The 20,763-nt window shown below is 39.1% G+C and overlaps 1 protein-coding gene across 3 annotated transcripts in view; it reads left to right on the forward strand.

Annotated features, from left to right (window-relative positions):
- Positions 1–20,763, forward strand: part of LOC127574687 (septin-7) — a 103,885-nt gene that overhangs the window by 25,464 nt on the left and 57,658 nt on the right. For all 3 annotated transcript variants that reach the window (XM_052023959.1, XM_052023957.1, XM_052023958.1), the window contains one exon: positions 10,741–10,847. In XM_052023959.1, coding sequence (XP_051879919.1) covers positions 10,741–10,847 — 107 coding nt within the window. The remainder of the gene's footprint in view (positions 1–10,740; positions 10,848–20,763) is intronic.

Raw genomic sequence — 20,763 nt, forward strand, 5'->3', positions numbered from 1 at the left:
TTCGCCTTAGCATTACTCACCTTCCTCACTGAAGCCTGGTATTCACAAAGCCCACACTTAGACAGACAGCAGCCCCTCTCAAAATGGCCACTCTGCTTGAGCCTAACTTCCTTTTATTAGCTGTTGATAATTAGCCAATCACCTATTAACAGTTAGCTGATTTACCTTCTAAATTCCTGCAAGTGAAACTCCAGCAAGCAAGGAGGCTCCCTTTTCAATTGTCCTGCTCTCGCTCCAAGTTACCAACTCCTTAGCCTCTGCCTCTTGCTAAAGTCTCAGCTCCCCACTCTAACACTGGCACTCTTCAACAATGGCTGCTCCAAAATGACCTCTCCACTTGACACTAATTTCTTTTTATTGGCTGCTGTTAACTAGCCAATGAGCCAATCAACTATTAACAACTTGCAAAATGTGCTTCTTTTAGACTCCTGCAAGGTGAAACTCCTAAGCACAAGCACAGAGACTCACCTCTTTTCAGATTGCCAGGTCCAAATTTCATTCCAAGTCCTGACTCCTGCAAGGTGAAACTCCCCTATCTAACTGCTTCTTAGATTATACTATTGTACCTGCCCCAACACTTCCCCTGGTAGTTCATTCCATATACTCACCACCCTCTGCTTTTTTGTAAAAAAAAAAGTTGCCCCTCAACTCCCTTTTAAATCTTTCACCTCTCACCCTAAATCTATGCCCCCTAGTTTTGGACTCCTCTACCCTGGAGGAAAGACTGTTAGCATCTACCTAATCTGTGCTCCTCATGATTTTATAAACCTCTAAAAATCACCCCTCAATCTCCTACACTCGAAGGAATAAAGACCTAGCCTGTCCAACCTCTCCCTATAACTCAAGCTCTCTAGTGCTGGCAACACCCTCATAAATCTTTTCTGGACTATCTCTAGTTTAACCATGTCTTTACTATAACAGGGTGACCCAAACTGTACGCAGTACTCCAAGTGCGGCCTCGCCAATGACTCGTACAACTGCAACGTATTGTCCCAACTCCTATACTCGGTGCCCTGACTGATGAAGGCCAGCATGCTGAATGCCTTTTTCAATGAACTATGCATTCAATAAACTATGCATTTGTACTCCTAGGTACCTCCGTTCCATTACACTCCCTAGTGCCCCACCATTCATAATACAAGTCCTGCGTTGGTTTGACTTTCCAAAATGCATCAACTCACATTTATCTGTATTGAAATCCATTTGCCAGTCCTCTGCCCACTTCCCAAACTGATCAAGATCCCCCTGTAATCTGTGATAACCTCACTGTCAACAGCACCTAATTTTGTGTCATTCGCAAACTTACTGATCAAGCCTTGTGCATTTGCATCCAAATCATTTGTATAAATAACGAATAACAAGGGTCCCAACACTGACCCCTGTGTCACACCACTGGTCACCGGCCTCCATTCTGAGAAATGACCTTCAACCACCGCCCTCTGCTTCCTACTTTGAGCCAATTTTGAATCCACCTAACTAGTTCTCTCTGGATTGCATGGCACCTAACCATCCAGATCAGTCTACCACGCAGGACCTTTTCGAAGGCCTTGCTAAAATCCAAATAGACAACATCCACTGCCCTACCCTCATCTACCTTTTCAAAAAGAAACTGCAAAAGGTTCGACAAGCATGGCTTTCCACTCTCAAAGCCATGCTTGACGAACCTAATCAAGCACTCCTAATCAGGCTCTGTCTATCCAAATGCTGATAGATCCTGTCCTTCAGAATTCCATCCAGTAACTTCCCCACCACTGACGTCAGGCTGACCAGCCTATAGTTTACTGATTTGTTCTTGCTACCTTTCTTTTTTTAAAAAAAAAGAACAGCATTAGCCACCTTCCAGTCTTCGGGAACTTCACCAGTGGTTAGCAATGAAGCAAAAATTCTGTAAGTGCCTCCACAATTTCTCCTTTAGCCTCCCACAAAATCCTAGGATGCACTCGGTCAGGCTCTGGGGATTTATTTTGCAGAGTCATTTCTGTTCTGCTTTCTGATGTGAAATGGAAAGCTATCTGAAACTGGAAGTTGCCATTGAGACCTGCTTGGCAAAGAACTGGTTCACACTACTGTAGTTAGCAAAATTTTATTTTGATTGGACTAAATATAAACTGAGTATTAAAATCGGATGTTATGTTGAAGTTGTATAAGATGTTGGTGAGGTCAAACTTAAAGTATTATGTGCTGTTCTGGTCACCTACCTACAGGAAAGATATCAATAAGGTTGAAAGAGTGCAGAGAAAATTTATATGTTGCTGGGACTTGAGGACCTGAGTTACAGGGATAGGTTGAATAGATTAGGACTTTATTTCCTGGAGCGTAGGAGAATGAGGGGATATATATAGAGCTATAGAAAATTATGAAGGGTATAGATGGGGTGAATGCATGCAGGCTTTTCCCCTCAGGTTGGGTAAGACTAGAACTAGAGGTCATAGGTTTAGGGTGAAAGGTGAAATTTTTAAGGGGAATCTGAGGGAGAACTACTTCACTCAGAGGGTGGTGCGAGCGTGGAATGAGCTGCCAGCGGAAGTGGTAGATGCGGGTTCAATTTTAACATTTAAGAGAAGTTTGAATAGGTGCATGGATGAGAAAGGTATGGAGGGCTATGGTCTGGGTGTAGGTAGATGCGACCAGGCAGAAAACCAGGCTGGCATGGACTAGATGGGCCAAAGGGCCTGTTTCTATGCTGTAGTGCTCTATGACTCTAGCATTTATTTCAGAGACCTCATGACTCTTCTGCATCTGCTGGAAATCTCTCTAATCCATCCCCAACCAGCATGATTCTCTGCTTTGAAAGCAGTCTCGTAGCTTTTGAACTTGCAACCTCAGGCAGACAGATCCGAATGCACATTTTTATGTTGCTGTTTGAAGTCTATGCATCATGGTTTAATATGTGATTTTGTCCATGAATGACAGTTTTAGTCTTCAGCAAGGAATTGTCCATGGAGTAGTTGTCTAGATTTATTCAACATTTTTATTATGGCTACAAAAAGCTTTCTAAAATAACAGTACAGCTGTAAGATGAGTAAGCAGAATTGATAGGCATTTAATCTTGCTAATGCTGCAAACTTCAGAAGGTTGTGAGAAACATGAGTAGAATTGCTATAGGCTTCTAGGCTTTGAATGCTGTGAGACTTCCATCCTGAGAAATGGAATTTATCATTGTAAGCAATCTTGTATTGAATATCACCAGTTTCTGAAGTCTGCTAGTTTTGCTGTGTTGGTATTTGAATTACCAAGGTGGTAGGCAGTAATTCAGATGGACTCTAGCGTTTTCTCATCCAGCAATTCCTATGTTGCCATGAAGTAGCCAAGGCTATGCTTAAAAACTCTATTTTGGAACTCTATTTCATAGCATTTGAGAGATCTGAGAGAGTGCTACTGTTAAGCTTTGTAAAATGGGAATAACCTAAAATTTGTATCTTGTTAAACATATAAGCAAGTTGTGTGCGCATTAATCCATTGCTGCTTTTCTGTGTGCAGGTTTCAAGGCTAAATCCACCAGTGATTTTTATCATATGCAAATTGTTTTATGCGTGCATATTCAATAAATAGACCACTTTATGGTTACACCAGTCACCAAAAACTGTCCAACCTACAAATACAATAATATGACCACTTTAAGGGCACTTGAATGTCAGCAGCCTCTCCTTCCTTGGTACGTCACACATATTGTAGGTTTCTCCACAACTTGGTTGTGTTGAAGGTTACTGCTGCCCACCATGTGCTTGGCAGTCACCAGCTTTGTTCCCCTGTGCCCTGCCCCACCTTGTCCACAATGATATGAATCTAAATTATAAACCATCTTGTGCCTCCAACATGGCTAAAGGTTTTAGGGTGGGGTGTATGCACTGATGACAGCAAATTAGTTCCATTTTATTGAGCTGAAGGGTCAGAGGCATTTGCCAATTCCACAAGGGAGAATTACTGGGGCACGGGACAAGCTTGTTCTTGACGGCAAAGCTCACTTCGTGAAGGATGTTGCTCTCTGGTTTGCCCTTCTAGATGTACCACTGCCTTGCTCTTAAAACTGACCATCCCCTGGCTGTATCTCACTCGATGCAGCAGTGTGGATGTCAAAGCCTTTGTGGCCAAGCTATGAAAGCAGAGCAGTATTTAGGTGTGTTGGTGTTGAGATTGTTCATGCAGGTTTGGATATTCCAGGTCCAGATCTTCATATTGTGAAGTGGATTTTGTGTGTGGATTTTCTTTTTACATACCAGCTGTCACAAGCTTGTTAGAAATATCCCTCTGCAGACACTCTTCTCACAAATTGCTTTTCCACCTGCCTTAGTATCATAAGCAATGCACTTGTCCTTTAATCTAAACCATTAATATAGATTTCAAATAGTTGAGGCCTCAGAACTGTGGGACACTGCTAATTACAGCTTGCTTACATGGAAAAATCAGTTGTTTATCCTGATTCTATTGTTCATTACACAATCATCTTCATGACTCCCAACACCTTTTCTCTTGAGCAGTAACTTCTTAAGTGGCAGCTTATCAGATGCCTTCTGGAAATCCAAACATGACCTCTTTCTTTCCCCTTTATTTGCTTCCTCAATACATTCTCAAAGGATTCTAATAAATTTGTCAAACAGAATTTCCCTGTTATAAGACCATGTTGACTCTGCTTGATTGCATTATGATTTTCTAAATGTCTTGCTATTATTGCCTTAACAATGATTCTCGCATTTTGCAACTGACACATGCCAGACTTTGGCCCATGTTTCCTGCTCTCTGTCTCCGTCCTTCTTGAATTGGGTGTTACATTTTTGGTTTTCCAATCAGTTGGGATTTCTCCACTATCTATAGAGAATTTCAGGCAATAATGACCAGTAAGTAGTTCATTGTTAATAGAGGGTTAATTACACCTTAGTTTTCTACTCTGTGTAACGTTCAATACAACCAAGGTGTTGAACATGTGTTTGTGCTGAAACGCAAATCCATTTTCTTCCCTCTGGAATTTTCTGCGGAATGTGTATATTGCAGACAAAAGTACTGTTTATGTTTAAGGGAAAGATTACATCATGGACTTGGCATGCTGACTATACTTGAAACCATGTTTGAAACATCAAAACCCATTTGATCCAGGATCCTTGTGGTTCAAAAGGCCCTGTGTGAAGAGTTGAAGTTGTCTTAACCTATTTCTGGTGAACATTAATCTGTAGTGCAAATTGCCTTGATTCAGCAATAGTTTTCACTGTCACTCAAGCAGGGTAACTGGTCTTAAAGGAAATGCTATAATATCTATGAAGCTTTCTCTGCATCTAACTTTATAATAACTGATCTGGAAGTGTTAGCATTGGGAAATAATGCTTGAGACTTCCAAGTTTAGCATCTAATCTCAGTGTTCCCAGCCTCATCCCCGTCCCAGCTTTGTTTCAATTTGGAGTAATGGATATTGACAGTTTTGGTGCTTAAGTCACTCAATTCAGTAGCATCCTAAATTGAAGGTAAAGTCATGGTAGGACGAAGGCTGAGTTCGACTCTAGATCTGCACCTTCCCAGAATGGTCATTTAAAAACAGTTGTGCATTGTAAGCACAATATGAGGCTTGTTCAACCTGTTTCAAGGGGAATCCTGTCAAAGCTTGAAGGTGTGCATGAAGTGCTACAGTAAGACTTCTCTCTAGAACCATATAAGCAATCATATGGTGATTTATTTGAGATTCCATTTGTGGTTCATTTCAAAAATAGTTTTGAAACTGATGTGAATATAGATTTAAATGATGCATTTACAAAAGTACTGCTTCAAACACTATTTTAAGACTAAACACAACCTGCTGGAGGAACTCTGGGTTGAGCAGCATCTGTTTGGGGGGGGTGGGGGAAGAAGGGGAAGGAATTGTCGACATTTTGGGTTGAAACTCTGCATCAGGACTGAGTGGAGGGGGAAGATAGCGATATAAAAACATGGAGTGGTGAGACTGAAGCCAGTGGTGATTGGCGAACTGACGAGGGGTGGGAAGGATGAAGGTGGAGACAGCTGGAGAGTGATAGGTGGGAACACAAAGGCTACCAGTGCGGGGATCCCCTCCCTCATTCCATCTACCTACCACCCACAAATTATACCAACTGGCTCTCTGCCCCACCCCCTCCTTCATCTGGTCCCGGTCCCATTATCACCTTCCTTCCTTATCAGATTCTGGCACCAGTAGCTCTCTGTGTTCCTACTTATCGCCCTCCAGCAGTTGTCTCCACCATCATTCCCATCTCCCCAAACCACCCCCCCCACCCCCACCGGCTCCATCTGCCTCTTTTTTTTGTCTGCCTCTATCATCCACCTCCACATCCCTTCCCCGTCCTCTACCTGGTTCAATCTGTCCCCCACCTTCACAGATGTTGCTTAACCTGCCAAGTTCCTCCAGCAGATTTTGTTGCTCCTGAAACATTAACTTTTTCTCTTTCCACATGCTGCCTGACTTGAGATATTTTTCAACTTTTTTCTGTTTGTTTAATTCTATTAAGATATTGAAATACCATAGGTGTTTCAACAAAGCCTTCTAAATGTGTTCTGTTTTACAACCATTCTTATAACTATCCATTCATGAAATAGTTTTGTGTGGAAACTGATGGAACCTTAAGAAAAAGCAGAAAATATATACCATGATAGGAAAAGCTGAACTCCTTTTGAAGAGCTGCGCTTTCCCAAGCCAACTGGATGTGACGTAGCTGAGCTGAACAGCAGCCTGAGTTCCTGGCACTACTTATTGTATTTGGAAACCATACCTGTGACCTGAGCTTCCTGCCTGTGGATACTTCAGTCTATTTCAACTGCCTCATTCTTTGTATCGATAATGAGAGGGATATTTCCCTCCCAACTGTGACTAAGTAATGAACCATCTGCTGGAATATGCAGCCATATGGGAAAGTATTACTCTAAATCCTGGAACAAACAGATAGTTTCCCTCCATTTCTCAAGTCCACTGAAGATTCTATCAGGCCATTTCTTGGACTAACAGTTGTAATAGATAAACTAGTATAAAGATATTTAGAAAATAATCACCCTGATCAATTCCTCCAAACAAGTGATACGCTGCCCTAGACTGAGCCCTGGGGTCTGTTACAAAACAGAAGGCATTTGTACAAGTGTAGCATCTTTCATGCCCTTCAGATGTTGCAAAGGATCCTTCATTAGTAAACTATTCCTGAATTCTAGTCACAGTTATAGTACATGGCAATGCAGCAGCTATCTTTGTACACAAGGTTCCACATGATGTGCACATCAATGACCAATGAAGCTGTTTTCATAATGTTGGTTGAGGGATTTTGGCCAGGGTATGGGGAAAGCGCAATGCAACCTCTTATGTGTTTGAATGGTGAAAGGTAATACTGCTTACAAGAAGCTACACTCAGTGAGCCATGTCATTGAAGTATAGCTCAAGTTGATGCACTCAGGTCCGTGGCATGAGACTCATAGAACTCTAACTTGGATGTGCTGAGTCTCTGATATGGGTAAAGAGCTAATCAGGTAGCAGATCAATTAATAATAACATCGAGAAGATTTTGGTATATAGTATATTCAAGCCTAAGCAGACTCTTCTAAGTTGTCATTTTGATTTGTGTCCTGATTCTATATCCATGTATTTGGGTGCAAATAGGGCCCTATCTTTAGTGTAATGCTTGCTGTACAGTTTCTCTGACCTCTTCAAACTCATTAATTCTATAATGGTAGGATAGCTGTTTTGGCATAAGTATCAAATTACGTATGCAAAGTTTTGCAGATCACTGCTGTCCATTATTAAAATAGCTCAACTGATTTTGTTTATATGTTTGGTGGTTAAGCTAACAAGTTGATCCATGCTGAGACTGAGTGTACACAGTTTCTGAAGTTGCTGAAATACATTCAATAGACTAATGAGGGTTGTTGGCAGTTTTTTGATAATGCATCACCATTTGTCATTACTTCATGGTTCAGGTCAAATTGCTGACCACACAAGAATGTTAGCCTTGTTTGGATTTTCAAGCATCGATGGCGCAATCTGGTCTAGTAATCTGTTCCAGGAATGTCTCCAGCAAACTTCTGCTGGATAGACATGGATGTTTTTGGCACCGATTAAAAATGAAAGAATTTTTGGAATGCAATTGACAACAGTGCTGTAGCAAGGGTACTGGGTGAACATTTGCCTCTTGTATGTACGTGTTCCTTGAATAAAGGAATTGCTTTAAAGATTATTTTGATGCTGCTTTGCTATTGATCAGCCATTTATACAATTTCAGGTTGCATCTTCACATAATGCAGCTTATTTCTGGGAGTACATGTGTAAGCTGGTATAGCACCACCCCCACCCCCCCCCCCCACTCCCCAAAACAAGCAGCATCACCAAATCTTCAATCATTTACTTTGTAATTGGTCCATAAGAATGATCCTATTAATGAGCAGGTATATTCAGTGGGCATCCTTGCTATCTTCAGTTGATGGCAGAACTATTTCTTGTGTTCTTGAGTGTGAAAGTAAACTGCTTATAAATTATAGTGCTTATAAATTATAGAGCCAAGCTTTCAGGAATTATATTTAATTTGTATGCTTACAAGGGGGAAAATAAAGTGCGTGAAGTTTAGTCTATAACAGAATAACTTGCTTAAGGCACCTTTCTTTATTTTCTCACATTATAGTTCAGTATTAGTACTTATTTCTATTTTTAATAAATTTTAATGTTTTATTTTCTGGTGCCAGGCACTTGACAATTTAGTTCTGAAATTTCCTTGATTTTCTCATTTTAAAGTAATTGGTAGATTAGAATGGAGGTGTGGGGACTTGTTTCACCTTGGATGTGGCACTATACTTTCATTCATAGGTTATTGCAAGGTACATTTTCAGAACAGTTTAGTAACTTTATTTAATATGGTGCTGGAGCTGAGGTTCCTGTTCTAATTATTCCATATGGATAACTGAACTGTTTTAATTGAAATGATAGTTGTGATTACATTTCTTCAGTCAAATGAAGCATTTGGACTTTAAGAAGGCCTTCATTAAGGTGCCACGTAAGAGGAGATTAAATAAAATTAGAGCACATTGGGTGGGGAGTAATATACTGACTTGGATTGAGGATTAGTTAACAGACAAAAAACAGTAGAAATTAATAGGTGTTTTAAGGATGTGGGCTGTGGCCACTGGATTCCTGAGGGGATTGGTGTTGAGGTGCAGCTTTTCACTAACCTTATCAATGATTGGATAATGTTTGCAGATGATGCAAATCTAGTTGGCAGAGTGGGCTTTGAAGAGGATGCTGAGAGGCTTTGGTGGTTCAGGGCAAGGAGATGACAAATGGAATGGGAAATGGAAAAATGTGAAATTCACTTTAGTGGGAAAAAATAGAAAGGTAGGGTTTTTAAAATAGGGAGAGGTAAAAAGATGCTGGTCATAGTTGTGCAGCACAAAACGGGAACAGCAGCCCTTTGGGCTTGGCTGGTACTGAATTTGCTGAAGTAATTTAAAACATTGGGGTTGATAATCAGATGGTGAAGCTTTGGCTGAGTCTTAACAAACCTTATAATTATTTCTGCATTTAACTCTATATCAGAAGTTAGGAATGGGGACCCTTACCAGTGTGTTTGTGGGGTATTCTTTTGCGCTGAAGAGTTAAACAAAAACTCAGAGCTCTTGGCGGTACTAATATAGCACTAAATAAATGTAGATTACAGAAGGAAGCCATGTGGTCCTGCTAATCTGGGTTGGGTCTGCTGCTCTGCACATTTCCTTCCATTCTGCCTGCAGTTTACCCTTTCATCAAATCTTTCTACCTTAGTTTTTCCAGTCTTCAGCTTTAAATGAATTTGCCCAATGAAAGTTTATTTTGTCAATGTGCTGAATCTTTGATTTATCTTACCAAGTTTGAGAGTTGCAAAAAGTGACTGAGGTGTGATTCTTTTTGCTCCTCGCTTGGCAGAGGATAGGGTTTTAGGGAGAAAGGGGATGGCCAGACCTGATGGGAACTTGTCACGTGGAAACCAAAGGAAAACCTAGTTAGGATTCTGCTCCAACTCTGCACTGAATCACTGGTGTTCCCAAATATGTTCCAGGCACTATTGATTATCAACATTATAACCTGGCTAAAAGTTAATAATAGGTCTTCAGTGGAATAGCTATGATCACTGAAATTTACTTTGGCAATAACACTTATTTCATTTCCATGCTTTACTTTGAAGTTAAATAACCTAAGTAAAGCACCAAACAACTCATTGGGGCTTTGGAAGAAGTCAGGTAGTTGGAAGACCTTTGACGTATGACGAGGATTTTGATTTTGTTTGTGCAGATATTTAGGATGTTTGACTGCAGGTGTTTTGGATGTTTGACCACTTCTTATGGAGCATTAATCCAAAAGCCAAAACCTGCAGATGCTGGAAGTGTGAAATTAAAAACAGGCCAATAGAAATACTCAGCAGATCAGCTAGTATCAGTGAAGGGAGAAACAGTCAACATTTCGGGTTGATAACCTTCATTGAGTTGGGTTTGTCTGACAGGAAATGTATCTTTAAGTTGATGGTAAACATCAATAATTTGTAAAGTAAATAGTAGTTTGGCTATTGATTAGTTTAAATTGCTGGTTTAGGATGATCGATGAAATTCTAATCATCTACTTGATCACATAACTTAGATCTTGAATAATCACGCTACTGCAAACTGAATGCTTTTTGAGTTAAAAGCATAAGAGGGTTAAGACTCTTAATGACCTATGGGGAATGCATGTAAGTTGTTAACATGAGTTGCATGATACTGAACCTTTTCTTTATGTTGCAGGTGAATCAGGATTAGGAAAGTCGACACTCATCAACTCTTTGTTTCTGACAGACTTGTATTCTTCAGAGTACCCAGGCCCTTCACATAGGATCAAAAAAACAGTCATGGTATGTCCTCAACCTGTAAAACACTTAACACTTTGTTTATTTTTACACTGAAAGAAAATGTTTTCAGTTACATTGAGTTGGAAGTATTTAACTTGTTTTGAATTTGTTTTGCAATGATGTTCAGACCTATGTCCTTAAGAACATTGAGTGATGGGGTGGGTGTCCCTGTTTTAATTTGTTGGCAGGCTGTCTTTTATATAAATCTCCAGTGTCTACAATGAGAGAAGCAAGTTTATCGGAGGTTTGGAAGACATTATGCCATTATAATATTCGTTGAAAACTTGCTGCACTGTAGATTTAAAATGCTATCTAAGTTCTCCATTTGGGCATTAAAAAATTATTGAAAAAGTGCCAGTATTTAGCAGTGCCCAGAAATTAACTGTTGAACTTTCATGTAGACCCAGTACTTAGTGTACTATTGGGACTCTCAGACAAAAAGGTATTTGCCCATAAACTCTATACTTGACGTAATAGTTATAAATGTATCCAAAGGGTAGAGGTGCAATGAATGCCAAGACGCCATATGTTGAAATTCCTTTTTGTGCTATAGATTTGCCTGATTTCAAAGTCTGTTTGGGGTGTTGTCAAAATACACGTCACTGCACCAATTCAGTAGGATGTCTCTTATTCGCCAAACCCCTTGTTTGCATTTGCCAGACATTGCCTCATTGTGGAGTCTCTGAACTCCAGTCTTGTCTGGCACAAGTAGGCTTCAGCCCAAGAAAGATTAAATTCATTTTATTCATGTTGTCTTCATTCCAATGCCTGTGATATCATTGGAGGTTTCTCTGTAGTTTAAAAATAAAACCAAATATCAAATTTTCACTAACTTGTAAACCAATGGATGTGGAATATTTTCAGACTCTTTTCAAATTGCACTCTAACCAGGTTTAAATCTGGCCTGGCAAGTTTGTTACTTGGCAAGATGAAGAGATGGGATTTTTTTTAGCTGAATAAATAATAACCTAGAAAATGGTCTCCAATTTGGAGGGGGGAAGTTCACTGAAGTATCACACTTTGTTCAATTTTTATACCAGCTGTTCATTTTAGAATGGCTTGGATTAAGGAATAGGAAGGAGGGCATTAAAAGGCTTTAATAGGAATTGTCCACAGACCTCCTGTTAGCAGCTACTAAGTGGCATAATATATTAATGTCAATCAAAGAGGCTTGTAGTAAAGGTAAAGTTGTTTTAATGGAAGACCTAAATTCTCACTGGGAGGAACAGTGTGTCACAAGTTAGAAATGTAATGAATTTTTTGAGTTCTGGAACCAGAAGGACCTCAAGCCAAACTAGTTGCATTGATGAATAATGTGCCGGACTGTTATTAGTCTGATAATGAAGCAGCATCTATTAACATTTGAAGATGAAAAACTTAACTGTTGTTAAGTCTAGATTTTGGTAAAGCAGAGTTTGAGGGTGAGATGGAGGCTGACGAAAGTAAATTAGTGAGAGCTTTTATTGGGTGAAACTATAGATACAGTAAATGTCGGGAAGTGTTCACAAACCAATTTACTTTAATGTAAGACTATTCAATACTTGTGGATAGAGCTCCACTTTGCAAAGATATGTGTAACAAAGTAAATGTAAACTTGGACTGGGACAGGGATAAAGAACTTTGGAGACAGACAACCAAGAACTTTGAAAACAGGACCACATGCAATGAATATGAAAATTAGCATTTTAATGTTGTATTGGAGGTAATGTAGAGCCTTTTGGAGACGGGTGCGAGTAATATTTCAAACGAAAATAAGGAAACTTGTTAAATAATTACTTCATCTGCACAATAGAAGAGGAAGCTAATATATGTTCCAGAGGAACAAATGACAAATCGTGGACTGGAACTCGATGTATGTAAGAAACAATATTAGAAAAATTAATGGGACTAAAGAGTGGCAAGTTGCCACGGTCTGCTGGGTTCCATCTTGTTCTTTAGGAGGAACAGCGGAGGAAGTAACAAATGCTAAACAATAGTCTTCTATTGTGCCCTTAAATTAGGAATTCTCCCCTTATTTCACAAAATAGTAAACGTAGCCACATTATTTTTGAAAAGGTGGGAAGAAAAAGTCACACAACTGTTAATAAAATTTAGCGTTCAGTGAGTCCTCAAAAAAAAATGCTGCTTAGAAAGAGCTGAAGTAGATTTATAAAGAAGCCATAAATCAGAAACCTAATTATTTCAAGGAACTAAGTCATGGTTAAGGATAGCTTTGGACATAGCTGATGTTGATTTCTAAAATGCATTTAGCAAGACTGCACAGAAGAGTCTGTTACCTAAAACAGACATTAGTTAGGTGGTTAAAGGCATAGAATAGGGATGATGGACTTTACTGTGGAAGTGAGTAAAGGTGACCACAGATTTGTGCAGAAGCCGCAACAATTCACTATATCAATGACTTGGATAACCATTAGAGACACAACCAATTTTAAAGATAAGCACATAGGTTAGTGGTGTATTCAGTCGTGTGAATGGCAGCACAAGATTACAGAGATGGAGTAGATAAAATTGTGGCAGAAAGATTTCATGGCAGGGTTGGGGCATTTCTACTTGTATCAAAGAGGAGCAAGTTTAATATTTGTTTAATGCTAAGTTTATGATTGTAATAGAAAATAGAATGTTAGCCTTAGTTTTGCTGCATTGCATTACCCTAGTTAAACCATGTCCGGACTGCGGTATTACAAGGCTTCAAGAGGGGATTTGTAGTATTTTATTTTATTAAATTATTGGGGTGCATGGAAGTATTATGACAGTGAGAAATCCAGTTCAATTTGCTGTAACCTTAGTATCAAAGATGGGCAAAGCCATTCAGGAAAGAAGTTAGAAAATACTCCACAAAAGAAGTGTTATATATGTGTAGAACATTTTGTCACACAAAGCGATAGATGCTGGCTTAATTTGACAGGATTTTCTAAGACAATAACATGGCCAAGGAAGGTTGATGGGGTTGTGATGTACAGAGGATTGACAATGATGAAGGGCAGAACAAGCTTGAGCAAATAAATGGGAGTTCCCCAGTGCCTGTGTTCTGTCTGAGGGAGACATCCAAGGTAGATTCTTGCTGATTTTGTGCTGAGAATGAGATTAACCAGAGGGTTGGTGCATTGGTTCTAAAATGTCAGGCAAAATTTTTTTGGTATAATTTGTAGGTTGACAGTTGGCTACAAAATGAAACTTAATGATTCCTAAAGAAGGATAATTAGGCAGTGATGTATTGGCTCTGGAGGAAGTATGATAAACTGCTCATGGTTAGCAACTTAAAATTCTGCATCTTTAAAAATAAGTGATATGAATAATTATTTCTTTGCTCAACCAGAGGACATTTGAAATTAAGTAACAGGACAATTTAACTTGATCCCTACTTGCAACAGTGAAGGTCAGCCCTGACGCTGCCTAAAGGTTAACTCGCGTCTGGATTCTTAGTGCTGCTTGTGACCTTTTATTGAAATTGTTATAAATCTCTTGTTCATAAAATATCAGAATGATATGAGTTGTTCTATCTTGTAATTCAGATCCCATTGCATTTCTCAATCAACTGTTGGGTGGTTTGGATTTCAGCATTCCCCTTCGTTATCCAGTCAGCCCATTCAGAATTGGGTTTATTATCACTGACATATGTCATGAAATTTGTTGTTTTGCGGCAGCCGTACAGTGAAGACATAAGGACATAAAAATTACTAAGTTACAAAAGTTAAATGGTGCAAAAGAGGAATAATGAGGTAGTGTTCATGGACCATTCAGAAATCTGATGGCGGAGGGGAAGAAACTGTTCCTGAAACGTTGAGTGTGGGTCTTCAGGTTCCTGTACCTCCTCCCTGGTGGTAGTAACGAGAAGAAGGGATGTCCTGGGTGGTGAGGGTCCTTAATGATGGATACTGCCTTCTTGAGGCACTGCCTCTTGAAGATGTCCTTGATGGCAGAGAGGGTTGTGCCTGTGATGGAGATGGCTGAGTCTAAAACCCTCTGCAGCCTCTTTTGATCCTGCACATTGGAGCCACTGTACCAGTTGGTGATGCAACCAGTCAGAATGCTCTCCACTGTACATCTGTAGAAATTTGCAAGAGCCTTTGGTGACATAATAAATCTCCTCAAACTCCTATTAGTAAAACTTCAGTGCAGATGGTTGCTTCTGCTTTTGGTGAATTTGATTGTTTAAAACTATGATTGGATAGTCATTCATTTGTTCTGAAAGTGGTACTTGTTGGTATGAAGCAGTATAAAAGATCTGAGGGTTTCCTTTACAGAAGTGGGTGATCGTTTTCATTCATCTTCTGGGTTTTGCATCTGCTGAGTCTGAATACAGTGAGTTAAAGTGAAATTAAGCTTCAGGGTGTTACAAAAGAGAATTATGCTACCCAAATTGGGTGTGAATTGGCAGTTCTACTCAAGTGGTTTAATGAGTGGTATGGAAAATTCAAACTTTGTGCAATAGGGATAGCAGAGGAAGGTGGGAATTAAATCTTGGGCAGTGCAAAGGAAGTTTTATTTCACAATATGTAATGCCTGCATTTGTGATTGCATTTGTGTTCATCTTGCAGTTTAGAGTTCCTGCTTGGGTGTCTTATAGAGAGCATTCATTGGTGAAATGAATGTTTTAATTCACAAAACAGTGAAAGTCTATCTTTGCAAATATGATGCTTGCATTTATGAAGTTTTTTTTTGTTTTGTCAACTTTTAAGACTGGCTTTGCAAGCTATATTTAATGGAACATGGGTTCTTTGGGAAGATAAACAGCTGCATGTAAAATATACAGCTTATCTGAAGATATCAGTTGAATAAAGGACCATGGTTTATCTGAATACCAGCCTATATTTTGAGGATTTCAAATGTCAGAAATACTCATCAGTTGGGTCGTGATGAAGTGAAATATTGTAACATTCCACCAAGAAAGGGCCTCTCTATTGATTGAAGAACAAACAAAACTTGTCTATCTGGAGACAATTGTTGGTTTCTGCGCCAGCCAGACTTGTCAGTGCCAGCCTGCAGTACTTTGCACTGAACTGCTCTCACACTTACAACCCTCATTGCAGCTCCAATTGTCTACACATTTCCAACTATTCAAATGAATGTAGCTGTCGGCAAAAACAAGGCACACTTGGAGACAACCCAAAAGTGTACATTTTTGATTTGTTATTTACCATAGGTGCATTTAAACTGCCAGTCTATTTCTGGTGTGCTATACAAAGTTTTAATTATTATAGATAATGTGTTTGATTCCTAGCACATAATTTATAAACTACTTTCTTATTAAATCAAATTCCTTTATAGTGTTGTACCTCCTCTCATCGCTAATATACCACCTAACTTTTTATCATTAGCAAACTTGGATATTTTTCATGTTGTTGTGAAGTGCCTTGAAATATTTTTGTCTTGCTAAGTGCACTATGTAACTGAAGGTAGTTTGTCTAAATGACTGATAAGATCATAAGAAAAATGGAACAGGAGTAGGTCAACAGATTCCTCAAACCTGTCCCACCATTCACTATGATCATGACTGATCTGTGTTGACCTCAACTCCTCTTCTGTGCCAGTCCTCATAACTCTCAATTCCTCGATCTTTCAATATTTATCCATCTCCACCTTAAATATAACTAATGATCTGGCCTCCACCACCATCAGAAGTAGAGAATTCCAGAGATTCACTACGCTGTAAGAGAAGAAATTTCTATGCACCTCAGTTTTAAATGACTAGCCACTTATTTTGTAGCCATGTCCTCTTGTTTGTGACTCTACCACTTGTGAAAACATTTCAATATCTACCCTGTCAAGCCCCTTTAAGACCTTTTATGTTTGAGTAAAGTCACCCCTCATTCTTCTGAACTCCAAGAATACAGACCCAAACTGTCTAGCCTCTCGTGATACGGCAATCCTCTCATCCCAGGAATTACTCAGGAATGATAAAGGTAGTGAATTCCAGCATAGACCATGCAATGACATGATAAAGTGTCAATTGAAGACCATGATAATTAGCCCTGTTCTCTCTCTCCAATTCCACTGAATGCCCTGCCCATGCCCAAAAATCAGCCCAGTTCTATCCACTTATTTTTGCCTCTGTTAGCGAAGGCCAAGGAATGGCAATGGACTGGCTTATTGGTTGTCTCAAAAAGTGCCATGTAGTGAATGATTTCAAGCTAACTGCTGTCAAAATGTGCTGTCTTGCACTTGCTACAACATCAGGAAAATCAAGGTAGAGGGGGAATAATGCAGGTAGGTTGTACTATGTCTGAAAAAGGACACAGTGTACAGATGAGTATCTGCTAGTTTGGTGTGTGATGAGTAAGCTCATGAGAGCGCAATATCTTTTTGGAGCATTTGCTTACTTATTAGAGCCAGAGTGTTTAAAGATCGGTCATTTCTGTTTCCAGCTTTCTCAACAGTTTTCAGTAATATTTTTTTGTGTTGGTGATCAGTTCCAGGTAATGCATCTCGTCTGAGGTTTACCATTCAGGAGGAGTTCCTGAGAATCAGTGGAACTGTACAAATGGAAGACAGTCTTGATACTTAGTTGATGATACATTTTGGGCAGTGATCCATTAAGTTTCATATTGTTGGGGAGTATGATTTCTGGGATAGGAGAGCAACAAGCTTGAGTCACAATGGCACAATCACCAGAATAAGTGGATAGCTGCAGTCTGAATTTTGGCAGTTCATAACATAAGAGATCTTTATTAGTCACATGTACATTGAAACACAATGAAATGCATCTTTTTGCGTAGTGTTCTGGGGGCAGCCCGCAAGTGTCGCCACGCTTCCAGCGCCAACATAGCATGCCCACAACTTCCTATCCTGTACGTATTTGGAATGTGGGAGGAAACCGGAGCATCCAGAGGAAACCCACGCAGACACAGGGAGAATGTACAAACTCCTTATAGACAGTGGCTGGAATTGAACCCGGGTCGCTGGCGCTGTAAAGTGTTACGCTAGCCGCTACATTACCGTGCCTGCCCACTGATGTACAGGTTAAAAAGTCATGATGGTAAAACTGATCCCAGAGGGAATAATTGCACAAGCTGGCCAAGGTTACTGTGAAACATTGGCTCTGTACCAGTATTTCAACCAAGGAAATGATCCAGTATGGCAGGGTTCTATTCACCAAAAGACCATGCCAGTTTGTATTCCGAACATTTCTGTTAAAGCTATTTCTATATGTATCAAAGCTTAGTTTTTTTCTCTCAGCTTTTTAAATCCAACTTTATTTTAAACTATCTTCCACATTCACTTTGGTTTTTTTTGTATTTCCCCTGGGGTAAAATGTATTTTAAGTGGTATAATTGGAAACATTTTCCATTTTTCTTCAAAGCAGTTGTATCTTCCAGTTAATCTCAGTTCATCTCCATTGTCTTGAAATTTATGAAGTTGTATTTTTTGTTTTGATCTTTACATTTGCTGAGTTTCATATTGTATGAAATTGAATTTGAGTGATGTGCTTTTAAACAGATTAAAATTTCATTGGTATAAAATGTTGAAATTATTCTGTGGAACGAAATAATCCTCTAAGAATGAGTGAAACATCATATCCACCTTAATGATTGGTAAATTGGTTTATTATTGTCACGTGTGGAGGTACCGTTTTGCGTGCCATTCATACAGATCATTTCATTACAACAGTGCATTGAGGTAGTACAAGGGAAAAGCAATAACAGAATGCAGAATATAGAGTTACAGTTTCAGAGAGTGCAGTGCAGGCAAGACAGTAAGGTGCAAGGCCATAACAAGCTAGATTGTGAGTTTAAGAGACCATCCTATCATACTAGGGGACTGTTCAGTAGTCTGATCACAGCAGGATAGAAGCTATTCTTGAGCCTGGTGGTACATGCTCTGAAGCTTTTGTTTCTTCTGACAATGGGAGGGGAAAGGAGAATGTCCGGGGCAATGCCGTAAAATTTAGGCATATTATAATTTTGGCTCAAACTTTTACCTGTGCATCATAATTACATAAATATGGAAAAATATGACTCAAATTGATGCCTGTGGTTTCACAAGTGAAGCTTTTGAAAATCTCATTTTGTTTAAGAGGAACACAATGTTTATAATAAGATGATGTAAATATTCAGCAGATCAGGCAGCATTTATGGAGAGATCTTTTCAGGCCCACTACCTTTCATCAGATTTCCTGCATCTGCAGTTTTTTTTGCTTTTCCATATTTGGTGTGTTTCCTTTGAATTTCCACTTGGGTGAGGGCAACTGATTATTTGAGTTGTGAAATTTAAATGGCACAAAATGTGGCTGAATATTTGGGGTGATGTGTTGCAAATCTATTGGGAAATTATTGCTGTAAAACTGCAGTAAAGTTGTTCAGCCATACTGCCAAATTCTATTAGCCAAACTATTCAGCCAAACCTCTATTTGGAATTTCTGACCAGCGGAAGTGGTATTTGTGGGGTCGACAAATTTTTGAAGACACATGGGAGATGTTAAGTAAACATAACTGCCAAGCAACCTTATCCCTTGCTTAATTTTCCATTACTGAACACACAAAATTCTACTCAAGTATTCTGGTTAAACCTGCAAACCATTTTCACTAATCTTTTGTGTGCAAGAGTTCAGGAATGAAGTGTATTCAAATTAAGTTTCAATTTATGCAGTGTGCAGGTTCTTAACCCTGGTTTTAAAACTGTACTTGGCTATTTTGATAGCCTCTATGTGGTGTGAAATCAATGCGTGTCCAAGAATTGATATGTGGGAGAAATGATTTTGGAGAATCTTACTCCACTTGCCGTTAATTTACTTGCTTTGGATACTATTAAGCATTGAGTTCTGTCAGTTATAGTGCATTGGAATTTGTTACACTAATGTGAATCAGTGCACCGTCCGTTTGAAATGATCAGTAACTAGCCCAGTTTTAAGTACATTAGAAGTTGCACAGCTTTGCAAAATTAGGATATTTTGTTTGCGATGGTACAAAAGCAGCTGCAAGAATGCTTGTTCCGACGGCTAAGACTGTAATAAATTATTTGCATATCCTTGCATTTGCTCAGTCCCTGAGGGAACAACTTGAGCACCATTTGCACCAAAGCATTTATTTTTTTTGGTTTAATTGTCCAACAATGCTGGGCCATCAATTTTTTTTTAATTTTTTAAAAATTTTTTGTTAATAATAGCCTATGTATTGAGGAAGATGTTTGTATGTGCATTGTTACTTCTATTTAGATAAAAATGAAGGAATTAAAGTTCCTTTTGAATCCAAAATTGAGACAAATAGCAATAACTACAGACTGACCCTTAAACAGACTGTCGGCCCTTAATTCAATCTACTTTTTAGTTAAGATTTAGATTGCTCTGTGTAGTCTGAGTCCAAGGTCCAGGGATTAAATGTAGTGGGTATATTAGCATTCTTCAATGGATGGTGCATGATTGCATGTTCAGCTTAAATTCTGTACCTGACCAGTGGTGCAAATTTTGTAGAGAGCCAGAACAGACAGTGTATAATCACTATGATTATAATGTATCATAACAAGTAAGTAGCAGATACTAGTGGTAATTAATTAAATTTGACGTCTGACATAAATTAACATGTCATATAATTAAAAAGTCTGTATCAGTATCAAGAAACATTTGAGATGTAAAACATTGTTGTTTTCTTATCCTTGAAGAATTAGATCTTGGTTAGGTTGTTCCCACCCACTGCACTGTGTTCTCTCAAATTTTACATTGAATACACAGCACAATGTGCATCATTCATCAACTAGTTTGTCTCAGAGTAAATGCTTGTGACTCTTCTCGCATTCCATCTGTCTCATCTCAGCCTTTCAGCAGGGCTTTCTATTCCTGTTTCTCTTGCACTATTTCCTTCATAAAGCGTTTGAGCTATCTGCCTCAACCACATCCTGTGGTAATGAGTTCCACATATTAACTGCTATTAACTACCAGCTAAAGGACTTTCTTCCTCTTTCCCTGTTGTGTTAATTAGTGACTATC

The sequence above is a fragment of the Pristis pectinata genome, chromosome 9 (assembly GCF_009764475.1).
Source record: "Pristis pectinata isolate sPriPec2 chromosome 9, sPriPec2.1.pri, whole genome shotgun sequence".
NCBI classification, from domain to species: domain Eukaryota; kingdom Metazoa; phylum Chordata; class Chondrichthyes; order Rhinopristiformes; family Pristidae; genus Pristis; species Pristis pectinata.